Source organism: Lacerta agilis, chromosome 4, assembly GCF_009819535.1.
Source record: "Lacerta agilis isolate rLacAgi1 chromosome 4, rLacAgi1.pri, whole genome shotgun sequence".
NCBI classification, from domain to species: domain Eukaryota; kingdom Metazoa; phylum Chordata; class Lepidosauria; order Squamata; family Lacertidae; genus Lacerta; species Lacerta agilis.
In genome coordinates, this window is record NC_046315.1 from 15,278,868 (window position 1) to 15,306,254 (window position 27,387).

The 27,387-nt window shown below is 45.1% G+C and overlaps 1 protein-coding gene across 2 annotated transcripts in view; it reads right to left on the minus strand.

The window, feature by feature from the left end:
* Positions 1 to 545: 545 nt before the first annotated feature.
* The window catches only part of SLC36A4 (solute carrier family 36 member 4), an 85,991-nt gene continuing 59,149 nt past the window's right edge, over positions 546 to 27,387 (minus strand). For both annotated transcript variants that reach the window (XM_033146119.1, XM_033146120.1), the window contains one exon: positions 546 to 1,681. In XM_033146119.1, the coding sequence (XP_033002010.1) occupies positions 1,359 to 1,681 (323 nt within the window). In that variant the 3' untranslated portion in view covers positions 546 to 1,358. The remainder of the gene's footprint in view (positions 1,682 to 27,387) is intronic.

Consider the following 27,387-nt stretch of genomic DNA (forward strand, 5'->3'; position numbering starts at 1 on the left):
AGATCCTGGGGGCCAGGATAAGACCCCTAGCTGGATTTAGGTGTGATCTGGCTTTTTATGAAATATGGGGTTCCATCTCAGCGGCTGATGAAGACAAGTTAAAGGGGCCTGTAATACAGAACACCCCCAGCGTCATTTGAACAGGGCAAAAATCTAGCCGGTGTCCTCCTGAAATTAAAAGGGATCTGCACACCGTCATTTCCATGGGAGCTTACACAAAAGGAGCTTCCAAAAGTATGAACACCTATCTCAGTATATAAACTAGCTGCACTATTTAACAAGATTACAACAAAGGAAAGATCTTAGGAAGAACGAGTGTAGCCCCAAGTTAAGAGCCCTTTAACATCTGAAGTCCAAGTAGTTTCAACAGGGTTCAAAACTTTGGACTCCTTCCAATGATGCCCAAGGCGTTTACATACAATCGGAATTGGTTTCCTCAAAGCAGAAGAGGGTGGAAACCTCGTGAACTCCATGCAGCATGTTATGTTGCTGTTTGTTTGTTTTTTGCTTAAAGTAGAATATTGGAGAAATATCTCCTTCGCAATGTACAAAATATAGGAATTGCTCTACAGTGTTAGGAATAAAATAGAAAAATATACAGGAGCTTGCAAGTTTGTAGAGTCAAAATCAAGTTATGACGGAGAGAGAGAGAGAAAACCATTTAAAACAAGCTTACACGGGAACTCATAATCGTGGCTCTGCTCCACTAAAAATAACTAAGCAGACATTGCACGTGCAAAATCTCATCGCAGCAGAGGTTACTTTTGTTGTTTTGCATAAACAGGTTTTAATATCCTCATCACTGCAATTGAAGACACAACTTTGACACATTTGGTCTCTCTTTACCCTGTGCTTTGGAACCTGTTCATTTAGTTACATTTCATTTCATGGGCAGTGACCTGCAAGGGGAAGGAAACTGCAGGGAGGAGCTAGCTCAAAACCTGGCCCCTGGGGGAGCAGAACCTACTGAGAGGTGTCTGTGGCTAAGCCCCATAACCAACCTAACAGAATTCACATTTTAAAAGCACATCTGTATTCTCTCAACTGCTGTGGGGCTTGCGACGGAGAAGAGCTTGGACAGGCAGACTGTGGCCATACAAGACATGAACGGGAAAGTCGTTGGTTTGTATCGGCCAAACGTGGTGTCAGAATAGTGTTTTGCTCTCTGGTCCCATTTGCAAATAAATATGTGGGAAGCCATAATACTTTGAAACAGTGCTCTTCGTGAGGTCAAATGGGAAAGGAAGGAATGCAAAGACCTCGGGCCCAAAATGCAATTGACAGGCTCCCATCTCCAAACCTTCACATTCAGATTTTTTGGTTCTCAAAGAAGTCCAGAACGAGGAGCTCCAGAAAGTTCATACTTTTCCAAGGTGAACCGGCGTCCCGGCTAAGTGCGAAACATTGAAAGAGCCCGGAGACGGCTCTGTAGCGTTGAGAGAAATCAAAGAAGCCGGATAAACTATCTCTTTCACGGCCACGTACGTTCCGGTTACGAAGCCAATCACGCCCATGGAGGCGATGCAGACGTCTTTCAGAAGCATCCACAGACTTTGCTTCTCCTTGTAAAACGTGAGGATTTCGACCAGCGGTGGCAGGATCAAGGCTAACGTGCTGCTGCTGATGGCTCCGACGAGAGAGATGACGATGTCCAGGCGAGGGACTGAAACAGCCAGAACGCCTAAGAAGAGAGGAATGGGAGAGAGGGGCATGTTATTTTTCAACTTTAAAATAAGGTATCTACATGAAACAGAAGTGAACAAGTTGGAGCTCTCAGGGCCGAAGGATTCTGGAGGGTCTGAGAAAGCAGATCTAATTCACTGCCAACAGCCTTAGGATGGATGAACCTGTCAATTTTGCTTTCTTTCTGTTTCTTATTTTCCCACGGTAGGGTTCCATTGACCATATTTCCACATCAGTTTGCAAAATAAAAATAAAAATGCTCACGAGAATTCGCCAACATTCCCCTAACGTTATCACCTCTGCAACGGATTTTGCCTGCTGCATACATCTTTTCTACTAAATCTTCTCTAGCAAAATGCACATTGTATCTTGGTTACATCAATGCATGCGTTTTTGTGCATATTCTTGGGTTGCAGAACTGCACCGCAAAATTTGGAGAACCACGAATCCTAAAGTTTTGGTTCTCCTCGCATTGTTTCCAGCAGTATGAATTAGGTCGACTTGCATTAAAATGAGAACTAAATTTAATTACTTTGTCACCCCTACCACCGGACGGCTAGCAGACAGCTTCTTTCCACAGGAGGATACAGGTCAAATTGGACCATTCCACAGAAATATGCAAGACTTAGAAGATTTAGAAGGAAAAGTCTCCTGACTCAGATGTTGTGGGGAAACAGATCTGGGTATTATCGGCGTATTGTAAGTGCCTCCGCTATGGAGGTGAGAGGGGATCACAGAAATGTTTATTTCTCTCTGCTTTATGGAAGAGACAGACAGACAAACTAAATGGCCTTTGAGTGGTTCGATGGAGGGGTGGAATTCTGTTACTTCAATTCAAACGAAATACCAGTCCAAGTGTGTTAAGCCTGAAGCCGTATTTAAGTCTACAAATTATCCCCCACTGGAAGGTCGTAAACACGCCAATATATTATGTACTTAAATTTTAGATAAATTCCACCTTATCCCAGATGTTGGATGTGCGGAGTGTAGAGATGCAAAACCAAGACAGGATCCCAACAACAACAGCAAATCCAGGGCACTCCATGTATCCCAGTTGCACAACATTTAAAATCCTAGCTATGTCATCCCCACCTCTGGGTAACAAATTTGACAAGCAATATTTGATAAACCGTTCCCAAATCTCTTACCCTTCTCTGCTGGCAGGGGGAAAAAAGATTATCAGCATCAGCATTTTTTTGTACTCTCATAATTCAGATGCCTGTATAGCATGAAAATTATACAAATTGCCCCAGCAGGTGAACATCAGTTATAAAGTAATCTCAGCCTCTTTTAATTGGGCGTGAAATCCAGGTTGTTCTATAAAATGAGAAAATTCATCACAAAGTGCAATTTGCTAGCACATTTTTAATTCCGTTCTCCCTCCATGGAGTTTAGGGACAACGTGCAGGGATCTCTCCGGCAAGTGATTCCTCACGACTACCCTGTGGGGGTATAGTGGCAGCTGGAGCAAGGTCACCTAGCAAGCTTAAATTGGGGGGGGGTGTTGAAATTGAACCCAGACCTTCCCTGTTCCAGACCTTCAGATGCACCGGTTCGGACCTTTCGGTGCAATGTAACTTCCAAAGCAAACCGATTTTTTGTGCAGCAGAATCAGGGCAGCTGGTTTGTAATCTGCAGCAATGGGTGCAAGCTCTGCATAATGACCCACCTGCAGCCGAGATTACTATGCAGAAGCCTTGAGACTCAATACATATATTTGGGGAGGGAGAAGGGAAAGAATGGACGCCAGTCAAACAGAGGCCAAGCACTAGGAATTTATGAATTTATTAGTGGAACCGTTATACACAGTGTCTATCGAGCCCAATAGCCCCTCCAAGGCAACTTAACAATTATAACTGCTGCAATAAATTCAATTAAATCTGGGAGCACTGAACCATTTTCAAAAACTAAGGGGTTGTCCTTTTCACCACAACAGACTAACAGCGCTAGAATCCCCTCTAAAAATTTCTCAAGAGAATGCACTGCAGTTTTCCTAAATACATTATCAGAATCAGAAGGCTGTTGCCAAATAATTTCCTGGGTTGATCTAAATAAATGTGGCCTAGTCAGCACTCCCTGCTCAATCTCACAGGTCCCTTAACTTTATCAGGAGCAAAGGCAGCAATGATAGAGGGGGGGGGGGAAACTGGCAGCCTTTGGATTTCCAAGCCCTTCTTAAGGAGATGTCTCAGGTTCTAGACCTGGCAGTGCTATGGCCTAGACCTGTGTTTCTCAACTTTGGGTCCCCACCTGTCGTTGGACTACAACTCCCATCAACCCTAGCTAGCAGGACCAGTGGTCGGAGATGATGGGAGTTGTAGTCCAACAGTATATGGGGACCCAAGGTTGGGAAACGCTGCCGTAGATAGCTTTCCCTCAGACACCTCTCTCTCCCTGACCCCAGACTCAAGTCACACTTGAAAACACAGGGGGTTTGGAAACACAGGGGCAGCAAGGCTTCACTTCTGTGGGGAAAACAGGAGCAGCCATCAAGCAAGTGCTGAACCAGCATTATTACAAGCCACTTTTTAAAAAAGGAAGGGCTTAATTAACTGCCGAAGTAATTACATAAACAAGTTTAATATAATTAATTAGAGTAGGGACCTGCTAATCCCAGTAGGACTGCAGAATGAGGACAGAGATGACTCTCCGCTGCTGTTACATCGCTAACTGGAAATGGCGCGTTCCTGTTTCACAATTCAGAGACCCCATGTTTGCGAGCGACAGGACCAGAAATCTGCAACAGGGAGCCCTCCCATCTGCCATAGATATTTTCTTCTATGGTCTCTGCCCAGCTGGAAAGAGGTGCACCGTTAACTGCCCTCAGACCCTCCTTTGGACTAAGAGCTTGACTTCCCAAACTGGTTGCCTTTTCGGAGTGCTGGCAGCAGCTGTGAGAAACCTATTTCTCTCGTCTCTCTCACACCCTGACCTCAACTGGGGCCTGGGCCAAGCCCAGTGGATCTCCCACAGCCCCTCTCTACCTGGGTCTAATGGTGACACAGGAAGATATGGGGGGGGGGGAGAGAGAGAGACAGAACAACTTTACCCACCCTAGATCTCTCCAGGCGTTGGACTACAACTCCCAGAAGCCCCAGTCAGAATGGTCAAGGAAAATGGGAACTGGAGTCCAACAATGTTGGGAGGGTACCACACTGGGGAAGACTGAAATCAAGCCTTCTCGCCCCCATTCACTGCCCCTCCCCTCCTCAGCATTAGCATTTCCCAGCCTCCTCTGCTTGGTCGGAGACAATAACCACACTTTGGAGGAGAAATGCCGCTAGGTACTGCTTGGTTTACAAACACTTCAGCATCCCCGCTTGAAAGAAAGCAAGGCTTTAAAAATGAGCCAGGGACTTGTTAGCCTGAAGGATGCAGTAAGAATATGGCTAGGTTTGCTAATCGCTCCCATCTTCTAAACACCCCTGTTCTGTGCTTTTGTGCCTTCGCTTGCAGAGATCCTTTTAGTGAAGAGGAGTTCCCCCCACACACACACACACACTTCTTGAAATGCCCAGATGTTATTTAAGCAGCCAAAAGGCAGAGGCAATCTGTGGCCTGCAGTTCCACTTCCTCATAAAGCACGATAGCAAATGAACGAAGCAAGAACCAGCTCTTGGGAAATCAAAGAAGTTATAAAACAATATTAAGAGAGAAAAGATACAAATGGAATATGAATACATGATTTAGTTCTGTTATATTTATAACAAAGCTGTTTTTTCTGGACTATATAAGTTAATGTTTTATTAATAATATAAGATAAATTTGAAGGAGTGGCTTTACAATATGGGAACAGATTGAAAATATGTGACAGATGATAATCATAATAAAGAAGCATATATCCGTGGATACAGGTGGCAAAGGAAAACAGAAGAAGAACAGGTGGAAGCAGAAGGGGGGAAGTGGGTTTTCTTTTTTCTTTTCTTTCTTTCTTTTTTTTATAACAAATTGTACAAGTTCTCTACAGGATATTAGCATAAGAGTATTTTTTATGTGTGTGAGATATAATTTATGTATATATATGTAATTTATAAATGCTGTACAATTTTTGTTTAAAGAAGAATTACGAGAAAACTTAATAAAAATCATGTGAAGGAAAAAAAAAGAACCAGCTCTGCAATTCGGGCTTTAACAAGTTCATGATCTGGTGGTTTGATAAAGAATCACAGGTGCAATATGGAGCAGCAGCAACTTAATGATTTTCTGAGAACACATTGAATCAATATAGAATTTAGGATAGTGTGGGGATTTCGTGTTGGGTTTTCATTTTGTTTTTTGTTTTTTAACTGACAATACACACGGAGAGAGATGCACACATCTTAAACCAGTTAGTTCATTTATTTATAATTAAATTTAACCCCCATTTTTCCTGGGTGTGCCCAAAGTGGTGTGCATTGCTCTCCCCGTCTCCATATCATCCTCACAGCAAACTCATGAGGTATGTCAGGCTGAGAGTTGGTGACTGGCTTAGGGTCACCCAGTGAGCTTAGCTTCATGGCTGAATGGAGATGAGTGGAGATTTGAACCCTATTCTTCCAGGTCCTAATCCAACACTATTACACCGCATGGGGGTGGGGCTGCATTATTTTTTTTTTAAGTGAGCAATCTGGCACAGAGGGGAACAGATGTTCTGACGGGCACCTTGGCATACCTAGATCGTTTATCCCCACAGCTTGACTGTACAGCCTTAATTCATGTACTGTTCAGAACCTTTCTGTCTTCATACTCATGGCTCAAATAAAAACAGGGGATGGGGGACCATTCATGTACCATGTTCATACAGACAATCTGAGTGAGAAACGACTCATTCAGGCTTGGAAATAGCTGCTTGCCTGCTCAGCAAGAAATAATCGCATCCGTTGTTCGCTTGTGTTACATGGAAAAAATACGAGAGAGACATTGCACACACTTTTGTAAATCAAGAAAATCTTTAATTAAAAAGAAGAAGAAGAAATAATTGCATCCAGGTGACATATAGCCAGGGAAACTAGCATCCATTGTAAGGCTGGTGCCCTGCCTCCTCACTTTCAGGTTGTCAATGTGTCATCAACGAGAAACATAGGAATGTGTAAGCAGGTGGGCTAGTCAGTTTGGTGGGTTTGCAAAACTAATTTGCTTCTGTTCTCTCTCAGACTTGTGATGAATAATTTGAGGAGTGGGGTTCTGAGAGACTAGCTCCATGAGGCAAGCCCTGTTTTTATATTCAAGTTAACAACAAACAAAAAGCAACTGTCTTTTCTGGATTTTGTTCCCAGAAAGAAGACCTTTCCCCATCATTATCATCAAGCGATAAAGGGGAGGCACAGTTCGCCCTAACAGTACCTCTAAGACTTGTCCTTTCCTAGTGCTCACAAATGTGCTCTTTTACATTGGCAAAGCAACCAAAAGGGTCAAGCAAAGGAAAATGGTTCAAAAATGCAGTACGTATTCTCCCAGTTATGCAGAAGCAACCGCCAAGAGCGTGCAAGGGAGAGAAAGCCATTTTTCAAGGCTCATAACTGATTGCTTTAGATACAGCCCATTCCCCCACGCACCACCAAGACACTAACTTTTCATTTTTATTTATTTGCACCTGTCCTCAAAAGACACAGGGTGAATAACATATTTGTTAGCTGTTGCTTAAAGCAAATTACCACAATTCATTACAAAACATTACCACTGGGCACTGAAACTAGAACCAAGGTTGGCAATTGACAGATGGAACAAATAATCAAGCCAATTGTGGGCCAAAATGAAAATCAAATACAGCCTTGGAAGTTAGCTGGAAAAAAATGGGAGATTTCAAAAAGTTTCATTAGCCTGATTTTTGTTACCCCAAAATGTGCAAAGTAACTAATAACAAAGGGTGTTTATCTCCTGATAAGACCAAATTCTCAAGAAAGGACAAATCAGAAGTCCCTTACCTTGCACATCAAACTACCTTGCACAGAACTATAGCGTTAAGTACAGAACTACTTTGCTGGATAATCAAAATAAAATAAAAAATAAAAAAAATCTTCCAGTAGCACCTTAGAGAATACTACTAAGTTTGTTCTTGGTATGAGCTTTCGTGTGCATGCACACTTCTTCAGATACACTGAAACAAAAGTCACCAGACCCTTATATATAGTGAGAGAGTGAGGAGGGGTATTACTCAGAAGGGTGGTGGTAATGGGTGATTGGCTGGATATTATCAGTGCTCAAGCAACCTAGTCCAGCATTTGGTTTCCCAACAACCAAGCAGAGCATGCAGTCAACAGCTCTGCTCACATCACAATATCTACTCCTCTGGAGAAAAAGATTCCATTTATACAGAACAGAAGAGGATGTGAGTTCTGCACAGATGCAGCTGTTTACGTTGCAAAGGAAAGGCATAATTCCCATCCTTCAAACATACTGCCTTTACTTCAGGCAGAGCCCCAACACTGAAAATATGTCAGGGGCAGGGAACTGGATCCAGCTGGGGGGACAATTCCTTATCTCCCCCATCTCTGTGGGCAAATCTGGCATGTGGTCAATCGCTTGACATGAAAATGGTCCATTTTTGCAACAGGAGAAAACAAACTTGTTCCATCCTCCGATGCACAGCTTTTTAGATATTTGAAGATGGCTATGAGATTTCCTCTCCTCTTATTCAGGCCGAATTTACCCAACTCCCTCAACTGTTCCTCATCAGGCTTGGTTTCCAGACCCATGATCAACTTGGCTGCCCTCCTCTGCACACGTTCCAGCTTGTCAACATCCTTCTTAAATTGTGGTGCCCAGAACTGGACACAGTATTCCAGGTGAGGTCTGAGCAAGGTGTCAGGTATAGAGCAGGTGTGTGTGGCTTGGTCAAAATGGCCTCATAGGCCAAGTTCTTGGGAAGCTAGGTAAAGGTACCCCTGACCATTAGGTCCAGTCGCGGACGACTCTGGAGTTGCGTGCTCATCTCGCTCTATAGGCCAAGGGAGCCGGTGTTTGTCCACAGACAGTTTCCGGGTCATGTGGCCAGTATGACTAAGCCGCTTCTGGCAAAACCAGAGCAGCACATGAAAATGCCATTTACCTTCCCACCGGAGTGGTACCTATTTATCTACTTGCACTGCGTGCTTTCGAACTGCTAGGTTGACAGGAGCAGGGACCGAACAATGGGAGCTCACCCCGTCATGGGGATTCGAACCACCGACCTTTCGATCGGCAAGCCCTAGGTTCTGTGGTTTAACCCACAGCACCACCCGAAGCTAGTTGAGCATTATTAGGCCTGCGGGGCCAGAGGCTCCCCACCAAGGAAGTCGAGTTTCATCGAGCTCCATAACTTTTCTTCAAGACAACATGCAGCATCCAAGCCCAAGCTGTAAAAAGCAGGAGGAGGAGCCACCCACATGATCTATATTCTCTTTCAAGATTACAGCATCTTTGTTAGATGTCCTTCAAAGGGAGTAAATTAATTCAATCTGCTCAACTTTTAAATATTCAGTACTATACATTTATTCCATAAGTACTGTTCGTGTGGGGGCAGAGTGACGGTGAAAAACACCTCCAGCAGGAGTTATAATTACCATCATTTATCCCTTAGGCTTCTTACATTATCATTTCATAACCAAAAATTTTACATCTCTTCCTATTAGGGGTAATTAAAAAGAAGCCAATAACAGGAGAACAGGAGATTAAATTAAAAAAAAAATTCTACCCAGTTCTCTCACTAGCAGAAGATTATTATAAGAGTAGCCAGAAAAGTGATGTTGATAGTTGTGGATAATTTATTTTCTCTAATTGCCACCTTAGGAGTAATGTGTATTTAATAAGATAAGATGATTTTTTTTAAAGAGTTCTGAAACATGAAGGACTTCTCTGGGAGCCTCTGGCAAGAACCTCCCCCCCCCAAACTCATTAATACTCAATTAACCTTCAACTCTCTTCGTTGTCACTCTGAGGAGTCCATTAAAAAGTGGGGAACACAACGACGCCAGCATGTAGCCTCTTGGGGCATTCTGTTGGAAAATCGGCACGTCGTGACTTACGATGGATTAAAACACTGCTTCCTTACACCTGTTTGAAAACAAACAGGCAAATTGATATGCATTTGTTCTTAAGGGTCTACGTCAGTTCCACGTGTGCCCCAAATTATGAAGCAAATTGGTGAATCGGAGAAGGTTTGATATCCAATTATGGCATCCCACTTGCACAACAAACTCCAGAGGGTTGGCGGATCCCTACAGAGCTGCAGGGCGTTGTGACAGGAGGAGTGGTAAAGGAAACCCAAGGCATCCACTGGCCCAACATTGGATCTTGCCCACACAGTTCAAACCTAGGCATGTTTACTCAGAAAGAAGATCCCTGGCACTCAAATGGACTTATTCTCAGTTAAGGGTGCCTGTGATTGCAGCAGATTTCTGCAGATTAGTTGAATAATACCCTAGTCCAGAAAATACCAAGTGGTGGCCCACAGGTTGGAACCAGCCTCCAAAGGGTACCCACCCCCTACCACACTTTAAATAAAGCTGTGGTACAAAGTTTGCCTGAATTTTGGCCCTCACAGCTACGATTGCCACAATTTGCCAGGAAGGGAGATTTGACTGATAAACCACATAAAGAATTATAGCTCTGTGATGGAAACAGGGGTCTCCTAACAACACTCAGCTTCCTAACAAGCTACAGTTGTCAGGATTTTTGGGGGGGAAGCCATGATAGTTTAAAGTGATATGATACTGTTTCAATGTATAGTGACCTCATTCCTACAATTTCTTTTCCCCACAAGCACCTTTATGCAGATGCAATCAATTAACTGATGAACTGGCAATCTCCTATGATGTGTAAACTAAGATTTCTTTAATTGGACAGCAGCCTCGGTATATTTATCTCATTATATACAGATCCCGCCTTTCTCCAGTAGACCTCAAACTCCCATCCACATACTGACCAGACCAAGACTAGAAAATGGGTTTCAGAGGCCTCATTTTCATCAACGCAATGCGAGAATTTATCATTCATGGAAACTACCAACGAAAGCAGAAGTTTATGGTTCCAAGGAGAGACATAAATTCAATACCAGTGTGCCCCATTTTCAGTCTCTGGATACAAACTTTGTGAAGCCAAAAGGGGAATCTCACATGTACAAAAACAAGAGACTTGTACACCCACACAAAGAGCAAACCTTTAAAAGAATTTCTAACAGCTACCTTGGAGTTAAAAACATTTAAGTTTCAAATCCCTTCTTTAAAAGGAATTCCTTTTTTTAAAAAAGCACCACACAACATCAGAAGGCCCCGAAGAGGCAGGTTTTCAGATAAAATCTTTAATTAAAGTTTAATTTAAATCTAGTATTATATATTTACTTTTCCTGAATAATTAATCAATGAACAGACAGTTAAAGGTAATAGGATTTTGCTCTCTCTCTCTCTCTCTCTCTCTCTCTTTTGCTGATATAAGCTACTCTGAAGTTCAATGTCAACATAAAAGGACATGTTAAAAGGAGACAATTACGCCACTGTTTGGTTTCATCATGGGTGTTTGAATATAGGGGGAGTATCAGCTAAAAAATGTCTCAAGGGTGGCTGGAGATTATTAGCTCTGGAAACCCTGCTATTACCAAAAAGGGGGGAAAGAGTGGGGATGACTCAGCAAGACAAGAAGAGTACCAGTCATTCAATATGGCCTCCCAGGTGCTCAACACCTAGGGAAACAGAAACAACAGGAAATCCACCCAACTCCTGGGGAGTCACACCCACAACCAGTAGGTTGCATTCACCTTGGTGAGTCATAAAATTGTGCAGGGCTATGATAACTCAGGATCCAGATAGATGTAGAGTGCTCTGTTGTTGTTGACACCCGTCTGTCTCAGGAGACAATGGAGGAGTGCGCCTTTGGGGTGAAGTCAAACTGCCGGAAGGTTACAGCACCTGCTGTGGCTGTAGAGACGGATATGGGAGAGACATGTAGGGTTGCAAGGATAATAAAGTAAGACAGGGTTGGGGAACATGTGACCGTCTAGGTGTTGTGGGACTCCAACTCTCGTAAGCCCACCTAATTCACTAAGAAGAAAAAAGGCAGCTAGGGAGGGCTTGTGGTGCAGTGGTAAGAGCGGTAGACTCGTAATCTGGAGAACCGGGTTTGCGTCCCTGCTCCTCCACATGCAGCTGCTGGGTAACCTTGGGCTAGTCATGCTTCTTTGAAGTCTCTCAGCCCCACTCACCTCACAGAGTGTTTGTTGTGGGGGAGGAAGGGAAAGGAGAATGTTAGCTGCTTTGAGACTCCTTTGGGTAGTGATAAAGCGGGATATCAAATCCAAACTCTTCTTCTTCTTCTTCTTCTTCTTCTTCTTCTTCTTCTTCTTCTTCTTCTTGCAAAATAGCCTTTTCTAACATTTTTCAAAGGGAGAAAATGCGTTATCTAAGAGGATTCACATTTCAGATACTTTTGCAAGGATCGTGAGGACACGTGCAATATTATTTCTAGCGCCCTCATGCATGGCTTGGGGATGTTGTGGTACGGAGGGAGACAGCTGAAGATGAGAAGAATAGCAAATATGACTTCAGGCATGTTAGGAGAAAGCAAAAGCAATAAACCAAGTTGTTTCCACCACACCCCATTAAACATAAAACAAATGAACAGAGGTTTTGAAAATCAGTCTCAGCAGCCTGGTAACCAAAATTCTCACATTTCTTACAAGACTTATATGCAAGTACTGAACAAGTATCAGAGATATGCCTAGAGACAAATGTTGGTTAAAATATTTAATGTTTCCACACCTAACTGAATCTCCTTAAAAATGCAGAAAGAATGGACCATTTTCATTTAAGATGCAGCTAGTCAATAATGTGCAAAAAAAACCCAACCCTCTTCAAAATATGAATTCTCCTTCTAATGGCATACTGAGTAACTGGCAGGACTGAGTTCTACACAGATGCAGAAGCAGCACCTCCCATTGTCTTGGCTTATGCAGAGGGTAGTACTAAAGGGACAGAAATATTTAATTCTACAGTCTTTACATTTAACCGTCAAAGTGGGGGAAGGGGAAGGAGAGAATACCAAGTGGGGAAGGAGGTGAACATCAACATGTGGAGGGGATCAGTATCTCTATTTCTGTATATATATCTATGTTTGTGCGTGTGTTACTTACCCTTATTACAATTCTGGGGAATTCTCCTGCATGCTTGTTATTTATTATCTGGAGCCTTGACTTTTACAAAATTAGGACATTAAAAAAAAAAAAACCACAACGCATTGTGGACAGGATTCACCTAATGAGACCCTGTGCAAGGACTTCTGCTTGCACAAAGGGGCTTTCCCTTCCTTTCCTCCACCCCCTGCAACGCCGCCTGAAATTGGAAGTGGGGGGCAGTCAGGAGAACCCCCCAGAATAGTTCAAAGGGAGAGGAGAGAGGTGGGATCAAGACGTGATGCTTGCCCAGGTGGAATGTTGCATCACTGTATTCTACCCTGTTAGATTTTGTCACTTGCAACACCCCAAGACAGTGAATCTGTAACAGGATCAAAATGTCTACAGGATTTCGTCTAGCCACAGCCTAGTTTATCCTTGCCAGCTTTGATCAACTTATTAAGAATCAGAACACTACAAAACTGAACAGCCTCATCTGCATATCATAGAAAATGGAACTGTGCCATCACATTCAAGGGATGGTCTTAGTATTTAGGGTTTTGCTATTGTGCACTATCTGACTGTGCTCTTTTCATGTAGCCTTTGCAAACCCACCAATTCACGCCAATAAATTGTAGACTACAGTTCTGACAACACAGAGGTAAAAAACTTTACTGAAACTTCACAGCTAAGCAACATACCGCCCCGGGGGCATGTACCATGTTCAGCACCGATCAATAAGCTTCACCATCACTTCATCATTTCTAAGCCCACTCTTGAACAGATTTCAATAAACAAATAATTATTTCAAGCTTACCCGTGTAACAACTTAAACTCAGGTTTGCTTTGCAAAGTAAGAGTGTCTTATGGAATCGCTTTGTGCTTAAAATTCACTTCCACCGGTACTCAAGCATGTAGTTTAACTACCACAGAGTTGCTTCAGTGTTAATGCAGCACAGTCAAATTAAAGCTAGCTGATAATCATAGAAATCCAACATGGTGAACACTTTAAAGGGAAGAACAGTTAATCTTATGGCTCTAAACAGCAACTTGGTGTGTTTATGGTACAATCCATTTACAGAGTTTCAAAGAACCCAATAACAAAAGAGGCAATAGCATTACTTTAGATTTGGATAGCCAATGTGGAGTTCCTATGAGTGGTACTGGGCCAGAATTTCCATTATCCCAACTACTGACCAGGCTGGCTGGGGCTGGAGAGTCCATCAGCACCGGGGGTGCATCATGTTGGCTGCCCTGTCCCACTGGATTGGGTAATTAGACCTCTGTTCAAATGCCTTGCATCTCACTGGGAAAACCTTTGACACGTCACCCTCTTCCAACCTGGCTAGGCCATGGCAAAAGTGGTCTATGACAGGCCACTTAAGTGAGAAACTGTTTGGTCCTGGCAAAGTATGTCTTACATTTATCGTCTTTCATGCCATCTTCATCACCTGAAGCATACCACCAACAAAAAGTAGGGGAAATGTTTTTTTTTTTTTTTTAAAGCTTCTGTTTTACAAGACACAACATACTGGTCTTGAACTTCACTTGGGAATTAACCCAAAAACCCTGCTAGCGATCCAGAGCAGCATGGAGCTATAACAAGAACATGAATTTTCCAGATTACAGAATGGCAATCCATTTTTAATGTCTTGCTATCATTTATGCCTTGACTCAGAAAATTGCTATGGCATGCGACGCACATTACTCGGCACGGGTATGATACTGTCAACGCTGCACAGTAACGGCTATGAATTAATCTGGCATGTGCCTTTCATGCACACTTTCCAACACAAGGCATGTTGCCGTCTTGATAGAAATTCAAACAAGTGTATTACATGCATGGCCTTGGGCTGGCCACCCAGGGAACCACGGGGCATCGGGCTGTAACTACGCATGGCTCAGGACTAAGTAGCAACTAATAGACTGCCTAGAAGCGAGTCCAGGTAGGAAGCACAGGTTCAGGACCTTGGAAAGCTCCCACACAAGAAAGAGGCTTCCATGGTGATCTGAGCACCCAAAACATCTCCTGAGACTCCCAGTTTTCTGCTAGCAAGTGTTTTAAAAAAAGATTATGGACTTGGTGGGGAACCTTGCACACCAGCACTCCTGGGTAGTGTTCTCTAGATGCACCTTCCATCTTCTCTAACAGCAATATAGAGTAAAGGGCCTTGCAGCTGCAAATTGTTGCTTTAGGAACCTCAGCTCCTGAAAAGCAGGAAAGCCTATGGAATGGTGAACAAGCGCTCTCCTAGAACCGCCTAACTCTTGGCAGGAGAGCTCCCTTACTACAGCATCATAGAACTGCAGAGTTAGAAGGGGCCACAAGGATCATCTAGCCCAGGTATCCCCAAACTTGGCCCTCCATATGTTTTGGGACTACAATTCCTATCATCCCTGACAACTGGTCCTGTTAACTAGGGATGGTGGGAATTGTAGTCCCAAAACATCTGGAGGGCCAAGTTTGGGGATGCCTGATCTAGCCCAACCCCCTGCAAGGCAGGAATATTTCACCCAACATGGGCCTCCAACCTATGACCCTGAGATTAAGGGGTCTCATGCTCTAATACATGGGTAGGCAAACTAAGGTCCGGGGGCCGGATCCGGCCCAATCGCCTTCTAAATCCGGCCCATGGACGGTCCAGGAATCAGCGTGTTTTTACATGAGTAGAATGTGTCCTTTTATTTAAAATGCATCTCTGGGTTATTTATGGGGCATAGGAATTCATTCATTCCCCCCCCCCAAAAAAAAGAAATATAGTCCGGCCCCCCACAAGGTCTGAAGGACAGTGGACTGGTCCCCTGCTGAAAAGGTTTGCTGACCCCTGCTCTGATCAGTTGAGCTATCTGTATGAATTCTTTTGATCAGCAAAAGGAAGACAGCCTAGGAAGCTGCCTCATATTTTGCCAGACCATTTTTCCATCTAGCTTGGTATTTTCCTAGCCCAAATGGTGATGCCAAGGATTGAACCATCGAAAGCACTGAGCCTAATGTACACTATTCTTCTGGCCCCCTCATTATGGAAAGCAAGCACAATCCAATACTGAATGAGTTATTTTCAGTATGGGGGGAAAACCATTGTCCATGAGAAACTTGAGAGTAAAGCACTCTCTCCCTGTGTGGAAGAGGACGAAAAGCTTCCAGCGCGATCCAGTTCATATTTTTCGCTTCCCACTGTATTAGCTTACAATGGTTGTTGTATTAATAGCTTACTACAAAAATAGATTATGTGAGGTAGTAAATGTAACAAAATCCATAAGGTCTCTGCAGCCTTATCGGATAACCTTGTTTGCTGAAGCTAAACTTTAATAAGCTGTTGTGGTTATTTTCGAACACCCTTCCTGTCCTCTGTGTAACCTCACATCTCTTTGGAATCCCTTGCCACTCCACTCGGCTGTGTACACACTCATGTTGGAGAAGGGGAAATGCTACACGTCCCCCCCCCCTGCCCTCCACAAAAAAGGGGAGAGGAGTATTTAAAGAACTGAACTTCTGACTCCCAGTTTCTCAGTTATTTAAAGGCAAGGTTAACTTTGTACCCACACTTAGGGGCAGTGTGTAGCTCTGCAATCACGGGTCTAAAGAGGCACACAACACTCTTAAACACACCGACTGCGTAGCATTCCAGATAACACAACACTACCATCTCAGCAGAAACATCAAATAATAATCAACGTGCTACCAGACGGTCAGTACCTTTAAAATGGTCATCAGAACTAGCTCATGTTAAAACACAGAGCACAAATTATTATCAACTGTTGTTATTAATCATTAGATTCGTATACCGCCCTCCATCTGAAGGCTCACGCCATAAAAATACAAAATGGGAACGCAAACTACATAATGAAGCAAAAACAAACCATTAACACCACTCCCACAAACACAATTAAAAGGCCATGGGTGGCTTAATAAGCCAAAGGCCTGGTTACAGAGGAACGTTTCTGCCAGGTGCCTAAATATATGTAGTGAAAGTGTCAGGCACACCGCCCCGGGGAGAGAGCATTCCACAAGCAGGGGGCCACCACAGAAAAGGCCCATTCTCGTGTTGCCATCTCACGTGGAGGAGGCCCACAAAGAAAGGCCTCAGATGATGATCACAGGGACTGGGTTGGTTCATATGGGGAGAGGTGGTCTTTAAGGTATTGCAGTTTGGAGCCATTTAAGGCTTTGTAGGTCAAAACTAGCACTTTTAATTGGGCCCGGAAACTAATGATAAAATTTCTCCAATTTAGTTAATAATCAATATGCTACTACCTAGGACCTCCCCCCTCCCCCAATAGCTGTGTGGACGTGGACAATGTAAATTAAAGCTACAAAGGCAACAGAGTGCCTGGGTCAGGGAGAGGGATCAGCCAACAGTGGCCTTTTCACTGGAATTTTTCTCTCCAGCAAAAACAGAAGATGGGATAATCAATGATGTCTTGGTTGGTCACCAAGGAAAACTGGAAAATACAGCTACAAATAGAGAAGGCGGGGAACGGTGTTTACAAGTTAACATTTATTCAGAGCAGACCTTTTGAAATTAATGCACCAAAGTTAGCCACGGCAATTACCAGTAAATGAGTCTAGTCTGACTAAACGTTAGCTGAATACAACGCCAGGCTTCATGCCACAATGGAATCTGAGTTGAGCAATATATGGGCCCTCTGGTCTCAACCTGAAAAGGGGCCCCCCATGTAAAGAACTGCCAGAAGACCCCTATTCAGCCTTATTCTGAACCCTCCAGACCAAGAGCCCCGACACTGTCCTGTTTCCTAGGCATCTCAGTCTGTTTATGGCCAACCTTCCCAAGCTGGTGCTCTCCAGATGTTCTGGGCGGCTATTTCCGTTGTCTACGACCACTAGCCGTGCTGGATGGGTATCGTGGGACTTTGGATTCAAAACATCTGGCGCAAAATGGGCTGGGGAAGGCGGATTTAAGGCATGGTTAATTCCAAGATAGGACACAAATGAGGAAGCTTTCCTCTATGTTTAACCCCATTCATTATTATGTAAGTGAAATAGTTTCAAGCTGGCTTGTGTATCTTATTACAGAGCACTGCGCTAAGCTTATTTTAATGCTTCAAGGCATTTTTAATGTAATTTTTGGGAATATTGTTAACGTAATATTACACTGTTGCTGGTAGCTTTTAAGTTAGCAGTTGCAAGCTGACCTAGACCCTTGTGCAGGGTAGAAATGATCTGGAATGAAGAAAGATAATTCTACCTTCATTTTATTACACCTCGAGGACATAGGCAGAGGCATTTTCAATTATTCTTTGAGACTTCTAAATAGTTAATTTCCTAATTTTTAAATCATTTAAGTCCCTGTGTTAAATATTTAAATATCCATAAGCACATTTTATCATTTCCCCAAGCCCACCCCTAATTGATATTTTCTCTAGGCAATAAACCTATCCCCAAAGGATTTAATGCTAACAATTTATTTTTCTAGATCCTTTAGAATCCTCTGAACTTCGTGTCCGGCTTGTTAACATCCCTTTTGGGTAGCAATGTCCAAAATTGAGAGCCAGTGTGGTGTAGTGGTTAAGAGTGTTGGCCCAGGACCTGGGAATCCAGGGTTCAAATTCCCACTCTAGAATGAAGCTCACTGAGTGACGTTGGCCCAGTGACTGCTTCCCAGCCTAACCAACCTCCTCATCCGGTTCCTTCACAAGCAATCTGAGGTCATGCCTATCTTTGCTCCGCCCTCTTCATACCTCTCCTGGTCCTGGGAGACCGGGGTGGTGGTGGAGCTTGTTTGCAGCAGGAAGGGGAGACAGCCTGGCTTCCTCACCAGCCCGACCCAGCTCTGCCTCTTGTGCCCCCTCCTGTCAAGCCTCCTCTTTTGCCTCTGGTTCTAGACTGTTCTCTGCCACAGCCTCTTCCTGCTCACTAAGCCCTGTTACCTCTTCAGCAGGAGTAAGCTAGGCTACAGTACTTTGCTTGGCACCTAGTTTTCCATGGGCAAGGAACAACAGTTTGATCATGCCATATCCCCCTTGCCATCAGAAGCAGAACAGTTCAGGAAACATCTCTCGCTCACGTAGTCATACCTCGGGTTACAAACGCTGCGGGTTGCGAGTTTTCGGGTTGCGGAAGTACTGGAACGGGTTACTTCCAGGTTTCGGTGCTTGTGCATGCACATACCGTATTTTTCGCTCCATAGAACGCACCGGACCATAGGGCGCACCTCATTTTTAGAGGAGGAAACAAGGAAAAAAATATTTTTCTGGTTTTCCTCCTCTAAAAGCCCTTTCTTGTGTTTTTTTTTTTTTTTTTTTTTTTTGAGGATCAGCTAAAAGTTTTGCAGCTTTTTTGCAAAGGGAAAAGCCCTGGCTTTTTTGAGGATCAGCTAAAAGTTTTGCAGCTGTTTTTGCAAAGGCAAAAGGCTTTTTTTAGGATCAGCTAAAAGTTTTGCAGCTTTTTTTGCAAAGGGAAAAGCCCTGGGTTTTTTCCCCCGAGGATCAGCTAGGTTTTGCAGCTTTTTTTGCAAAGGGGGAAAAGTAAAGCTCCTTTTGCAAAGGGGGAAAAGCAAAGAGGAAAAGCCCCATTTTTATGAGGTTTAACTCACATTTCTGAAAAATCTTAAGGAAAGGGAGCCATTTCTACAGTTTCCAGACAGATAATCTAATCAGCCAGTCACATGTCCTGGGGAAACAAACAACCTCCCTCTGCAGCACATTCAACAAAGGAGGGCGGGGCTGAAAGGGAGCCGGGACTCTTATCTCCCTCCCGATCTCTTGCTGATCAGCTGCTGAGCTGGGTCCTTTCAACACTCCCTTTTCTCTTTGTAAAATAAAAAGCATGATCCTCTTTTGGCCCCTGGGCAATTCAGCTCCAGGGACCACCATTCGCTCCATAAGACGCACAGGCATTTCCCCTTACTTTTTAGGAGGAAAAAAGTGTGTCTTATGGAGCAAAAAATACGGTAAATGCTGAATCGCGTCACACGTGTGTGCAGACGCAGTGCTGCGGGTTGCCAATGCTGCGGGTTGCAAACGTGCCTCCTGCACGGATCACGTTCGCAACCCGATGTATGTCCGTAGTTCAGGTCTTTGACGCAGGAAGTTCAGCTAACTTTCTCGCTCGAGATTCTTTGCCGCAGTTCAGCTGAGGTTCCCAGTGCAAGTGTATAAGCGAACAGAATCAAGACAAGGTTTAATTTCCTCCTGGAGCAATATGCAATTAAAAAAAGGAGCAAGAAGGGAGTGTTTGAGGGGGAGTTGCAGAGGCAGCGATATGAAGCTTCCCGACAGGTTGTCAAAGAGTCCGTGGCTCTAGAACAGTGATGGCGAACCCGTGGCACGCGTGCCACAGCTGGCACGCAGAGCTCTCTCTGCTGGCACGCCAGGGGCGGGGAAATGGCGCCGCCGCGCTGCTCTGCTCATGCGTCCTGCCAGCGCAGGCGCAGCAGCAGACAGCAGCAATTTCCCTCCTTGGCGCCTGCCCCAGTGGTGTTTGGCTGCTGCTGCTGCGGAGGATTCGACGCGAGGCAACGACGACGGCGAGGTAACAGCAGCGGCGGGCTGGGCCAGGGGCGGCGGGTGAGGGGGAAGCCCTCCTTTTGAGCGCTGCGAGCGGGGGGGGGGAGCCGCGCGGCCCCGCCGGCGATGCCATCCCTAAGTAAAACGGCAGTGCTATGTATGTTCGGGTGGAAGGAAGGATGGAAGGAGGCAAATGTGGAGCTCTTTACTTAAACATGTGCACACAGGGTTGGTGCATTGGAGGAGTAGGCGGCCACCTCCGCTTCCATCCGAGCGGTGTTTGGGATGGCGCGAAGAAAAGTCTCGCTAAGACCCAAACCGCCAAGGGGCGCGCGTCCCCGCGCAGGGGTAGGCGGAGCTGTGCAGGAGCTGAGCGGCGTTTGCTTCCCGCCTCGCACTGCCGCGTGGGCTTTTCTTCCCAACTGCCTTCACAGTCCGGGAGGCGCAGTTGCTGTGGTGGCGGCTCTCGCATGTCTTTAGCTACCTCCTCCGACTGCCCAAGCGCTCTCCGGTAAGGAGGAAGTCAAACTTCTTGAAGAAAGGGCAGGAGCTGCATTTGGGAAGGTTTGGGATGCAACCGCTATGGTTCCTCCCTTTGCCCAGTTTTTGCAAAACAAAAACAAAACCCCCACACATAAATAATAATAAAAAACAACAGGTACTACCGGCGGGCGCTACCAATCAGCTGTTCGCCGGATTCTATAACAACAAAAGGCTCTGCGGGGAGCGCAGACTGGCCGGTGTAACAGGGCTCGGGGCGCCCGCAGGAACAGCCTCCCCGCCATCTACCTCACTCCGCCGCCATGGGCGTACCGAGGGGGGGCAGCTGCCCCCCCCAGCAAAAATGATTGGCGTCATACTGAGGAAGAAGCGGGGCGGGAGAGAGGAGCGGAGAAGAAGTGGAGGCGGAGGAGGTTGCTGTCTCCGCCGCCCGAGTTCCTCCCTTTGCCCCCCCCCTTGCCCAAGGCAGCTCCTGTCCCGGACGCGAAGGAGGAGCGCCTGTCGCGCGCTCACAGCAGCGGGCTGCGGTGGAGACGGCCCTGCTCACTGTGCTGCTGCCTGTCAGGCTTCGCTCTTCCCTCTCGCGCCTCCCTGCCTCCCTCCCTCCATCCGCACCCGGCCGTCTCTCTCTCTCTCTCTCTCTCTCTCTCTCTGTTGCCCCTCCCTCGGGCACCTTCGCCCCTTCTCGCCCTTTTTCTCTCCCCTCGCTCCTCATATTCCCTTCCTTTTGCGCTGCTGGTCTCCTTCAGCCTCCTCCTGATTCTCGTTCGCTTTCTGTCCCTTTCCCTTCCTCCTTTCCTGCTCCTCTTTGCGTCCTTTCCATTTCTTCCACCCCAGCCCCAGATATATTTCCTTCAGCCTTCTCCACTCCACTTTTCTTTTCTTTTCTCCCCTCCGCATTGCATATTCTCCTGATGGGATGTGGGTTTGCATTGTGAAAACATCTCTTCTTGCTGGGGGCAAAAAGGATATTTATGAAGCACACAGCAGGCATGGAGAGGCAATTTAACCATTTCCTCCCATGCTGCAGCCCTAAGGACTGTTGCTCTTCTGAGGTCAATTCCTAATTTGCTTTGGAGAGAGCCTCCCGTGTTAACATTTGGATTTCCTACCAATGCAAATAGCAATTTCAAAGGACCACAACAGGTGTGGAAAGGGTTAAACTCTCCATCTGCTGTGGCCCTGATTATTATCAACTGCCCCAATTGATGCTATTTGCATTTAAAACAATAACAGCAAGCCAGCACACTGGATGCAAAGACACATTTAACATCACATCTTGCTTGCCCCTAGAAATGCTTGTAAGGAAAAAGAAAAAGAAAACCTTTTGGAGCAGCATTATAATCTCTATCTGTTACTGCTATTCAGAGACTGTGCATAAGATGAGTTATTTCCACTACTATGCTAACACATATATCTGCCTGACCAGCAGCTTAATTTTAGCACATATTCTGTTAAAGTGATCCATTTATTTATTTGATATAAAAATTCTGTCAATGTTCTAACTAAAAACCTCGATATTCAGGTTTAATTGCAGTGTTGGCACTTTGAAATAAAAAAGTTGGTTTTCCACTGCAGTTTGGGCACTCGGGCTCAAAAAGGTTCGCCATCACTGCTCTAGAAGATTGTATCATCCCCTGTGTTTCTGTGAAGATTTAAGTTTCTCTCTCTTCAGTATTTCCCCTCATTCTTTAAAAAAAAAATTAAAAATCCCCATTGCACCAACCTCCCCCCTCCCCCTCCCCCCGGCATGGCCATTAAGAGGAGATTGGAAGTTATGGCTTCCATTTTTGTTTATCCACAGTTTAGTGTTAGGTCCAAACTCCTAAACTGTGGCTTATCTGAACTATGGCTTCTTGAAGCAAGCCAGTTCAGCTATTGGTAAGTAGTTAAACATAGCTTGCTCACATCAACTTGCAGAGAAAGCCAGAAGCGTGAAGTTCCATAAATGCAGAAGATGCAAAAAGGAGCACGACACCAATCTGGGTATTTGGCAGCAACATTCCACCCCCACTGGAAGATGTGAAGCACCGATGAAAATACAAGCAAGTTACATTTGCAAGAATTCTCCCAGATACATTAGAAAGCCTAAGTTGATTACGTCTCAAGAGCATTGCCCGGAATTGCAGATTATGAGAAGTATTCAAAAGCAGTGACGAATACTTATCGAGGTGCGCCTTCTCTCTCCCCCTCTCTCCCGAAACATTTAAGAGTTTCAGCTATGCAACGAAAGCATTTCTTCACTCTCTGGAGAACAGTATTTATATAGCTCTAAGTGTTTCAAACTGAAACTGAAAATTGAAACAAATAGGAGCTGATCACTCATTTAGAGTTTCACCTAAGATGCTAACAAAAGCAAAAGCTGACAGGATCATTTGTTTTGCGCTACAAAACAGCAAGTAAGTTCCCCCCCTTTTTTTGTTTTTTTAATTGGAACCTGTAAGAAAATGCTGCAGTGCAGAGTATGTTCCTGTTCAGGGTTGCTGCCAGCCAGCCAAACCCTTTTCCTGCAGATGCTGGCAGGCACACTTACAAGTTAGGAAAAGGCATGCCCATTAAGTTCTATTTCTCTCAGCTACTCTTGGGTGTGAGGCTGTTGCTGCAAAAGAGAGGCCCCACCCCGTCCTCAGCTTAGGTATCTCTCCCACCTGAGCTGCACGCAAGCAGGTGAAGGCTATGCCTGCATGTAACCTTCTGCTCCTCTCACTTCAATCCTCTCCTGGTCCTGGGAGACAGTAGAGCAGGAGAGGTGAGGGCAGCAGCAGGAGGCACAGAAGCTCTAGATTCCACACTAACCTAGCCTCTTTCTCCCTCCTCCCTCACCTGTTCTTCACTCCCCAATCCTGCAGCTTCTCCTGCCTCTGGCTCGCGTCTCCCAGTTGTTACAAGTTCCCCCATTTCGCCGTTTCCTTCTTCCAAGTCAGCCTCCAACCCCCATTTCTCCTGGTGCCCAGAATCCAGCCACCCCTCCCCAGCATCCAGCCAGTCTCTGATAATGCCCCATTCTGTTCTTCATCTCTCCCCTCTCTGTTAATGATGCCATGCTGCTCCCTGGCCTTTCCTAAGGATGCCACAGTAGGGAAAATCAGCGGCGTGATTAGAAATAAAACGCTCCGAATGTCTTAACGCCATTAACACAAATCTATGGCGAGGCTGCACTGGGAATAACTGTGTAGAGTTCTGGTCGCCTCATCTCTAGAAGAATACTGCAGAGTTGGGAAAGATTCAAGAAAGGGCAACCAAAATGATCAAAGGAATGGAGCAAGTCCCCTATGGGGAACGGCTACAGTGTTGGGGATGTTTGACTTTAGAGCAGTGTCTCCCAAACTTGGGTCTTCAGCTGTTTTCGGACTACCATCACCCCTGGCCACTTGTTGCTAGGGATGATGGGAATTGTAGTCCAACAACAGCTGGAAACCAAAGTTTGGGAAACACTGGTTTAGAGGAACGGCAAGGTGGCGTGTTAGAAGTTCATGACCCTCGGGGTCCCTTTCAACTCAACTCTATTAACAGTGAACTAACAAGGCGCGAGTGGCGCTGTGGGTTAAACCACAGAGCCTAAGGCTTGCCGATCAGAAGGTCGGGGGTTCGAATCCCCGCCGACGGGGTGAGCTCCTGTTGCTCGGTCCCTGCTCCTGCCAACCTAGCAGTTCGAAAGCATGTCAAAGTGCAAGTAGATAAATAGGTACCGCTCCGGCGGAAAGGTAAACGGTGTTTCTGTGCTCTGCTCTGGTTCGCCAGAAGCGACTTAGTCATGCTGGCCTCATGAACCAGAAGCTGTATGCCGGCTCCCTCAGCCAGTAAAACGAGATGAGTGCTGCAACCCCAGAGTCGTCCATGACTGGACCTAACGATCAGGGGTCCCTTTACCTTTACCTAACTGTACCCAACTAATTGGTATATAGTGTGTATACACACACACACACACACACACACACACACAGCCTTTACTGGACCACCACATGCACCTGAAATCAGTTTCAATATTGCTGTTACAATGCTGAGAGAGGTGGGGGAACTTATTCCACATTGCAACTCAGCGGTCCATAAATTTACACGTGGGCCCTCTTTTCGGGGGCTGCACTGGAAAAGACCCAAAATGTCGCCATTTTGCCAACCTGAGAACTATCTCCTGACACAAAAGCCAAGCTTGCAGTTGAATTGAGATGTTACTCCTGCATTGGAGAAACCAACAATCCCACCCCCCTCATAAACAGACAACAGAGAAACTACAGCCCACCCTCCTCCCGAGCTTAATTGATGCTACTGGGCATCTCTATATTTGGAAACCGCTCCGTATATTTTAGTTAAGTATAGAGGACCAGCCTCAATTGCTCAACAAGCCATAATCAGTATGTTGAGGAGTTTCCAGTTGTGCCTGGGCTTTTCTCTCTCTCTTTTGGAATACTGCATTTCCACGCAACAGCTGCATGGTGGAAAGAATACAGTATAGAGAATGCAGTATAGAGAATGCTGTGAATAAACAAGTTTTTTAAAAAGAAAAAAGAAAAAGAAAAGAAAAGAAGCTGTTTCAAGGGTTTAATTTAACATTAAATGATAAATGTGGCTTTTTGGAAACCCAAGGTGCTGCACAAACAGAATGTCTCATTATGACACCACCTGAGCTGCTAAGTTATTGCTCAGAAAACACCAAGGCCTCTTAGCAAGAGAGGCGGAAGGGTCACAGCTCAGTGACAGAGCAGGTGCTTTTGACAGCACAAAGTCCCATGCCAAATCCCTGGTATTTCCAGTTAAAACCTTCCAGGCAGCAGCTGATGGGAAAGACTCTCTGCCTAGACCCTGGGGACACACACACACACACACACACACACCATGCAAATGAATAGCTCAGTTGCATAGCTCAGTGCAGAGGACATGCTCTGCTTGCAGAAGAGTCCCAGATCCAATGCACATCATCATAGGTGAGAGATGGTGAGAAAGATATTTCTCTGCTGCTGAAACTCACGATATAGAGGTATAAGCTAGGTGCCAAATGGCTCCTTAAACCAAGGTTACAGTGGCCAAAATAGAATGTCCACTTGCCATCTGGGGGCAAGGCGGCTCTAAAGTCTTATTTTTCAAATGATGGGCTGAGTGTGATTGATCCAGCGAGTTCAGATGACAGCCTTCAGCTAGGATAAGAACTGTTGAGAACTTAAGAAAAGTCACTTGATCCAGAGACTGTCCACATATAGATTGGCCTGTTCCTATCTCTTTTTCTGAATGGTGACTGTCCCTGCTCAGACTGTGCAGAAAAAGCGTTTTGGCTCCAGAAATTAAAATACAACTGATAGAATTCTACAGGATGGGGTATTAGCGTGTGAAAACAGTCCAGAGCCAATGATCCCCAGATGGTGCAATGTCAGGCACCATCCTGCCTCTCAGGCCTCTTCATTTGGTCACAAGTGGTCAAAAGGCAGGAGCAAAATGTGCACCATGGCACCTGGCTAATTTCGAACACTGGCTGCAGACCTTGGACAGTTTCCGCCAGTCAGAGTAGAGGACGTTGGGCAAGACTCAGTACAAGGCAGCTTTATATGCTTAAACCAAGCCCTAACTCACCTGCTTTTGCCATTGCTGCCGCTACCCTTGCCCTCTCTCTGGGGAATTACATATTTTTCCTGTGTTTGGCTAAGGAACCCCCCATTCTTATTACTGCCTCTAGAGAGGATGACAGACGTAGGATCTACATCTGCTTAGTGTACTCCAAGGCCCCATATCAAGCAAAACTGAACTATCAACACCTGGCAATAAAACACTCTGAATGCCTGGGTTTGGGGTGAAATAACTGGTAGTGTCTGTGTGCGCGTGTGTGTTTAAAGCCACTGAAATGCTGCAACGAGATCAAACTCGCACCAAATTAGAACTGATTCTTACCCATACTGATGAGTCCTCTAGAGCTTTAAACGTGATGCATTCGAAGAGCTTGTTTGCAGTCCTCCTTTGAGGACTCTTCCTGAAGTTTTGATTTGTATGCCGCCAGCCGTGCCAAATAATAAATTAGCTTGGAGAGTTTCTATACAGCGAGGTGGCTACATCCCTTTTCCTCCACATCGCCTGTTGACAACATTAAAATTTTAACTAAGGGGGTAATTATACAGTCTGTGCCCCTCAAGGAAATGCCAATCCAACCATAACTGGTAAGGCACAAACAACTCATTTTAATGTGCATCCAACGAAGATTCAGCTTCCAGGCATTAATAATAAAAGGCAACCCCACACATGATGTTTCACTGTAAGCTTTTTCTCACATGCAGAAAATTAAGCATGAAAATGCTTAACTCCTTTGCAACAGGAGTTTGCAAACTAATGTGTATTTTTAAAATCTGAAATGCAGATAGCCAAGCACATGATGCACAGATGGTCAATTTGAAATCCAGTTTTCTGCTGCTCCAGAGAAGCGGACACGGAGCAATGGATTCAAACTACAAGAAAGAAGATTCCACCTAAACATTAGGAAAAACTTCCTGACAGTAAGAGAATTTGCTGCCAAGGAGTGTGGTGGAGTCTCCTTCTTTGGAGGTCTTTAAGCGGAGGCTTGACAGCCATCTGTCAGGAATGCTTTGATGGTGTTTCCTGCTTGGCAGGGGGTTGGACTGGATGGCCCTTGTGGTCTCTTCCAACTCTATGATTCTATGATTCTATGTAAATCTTGTCATGCTGTAAGCTGCCTTGAG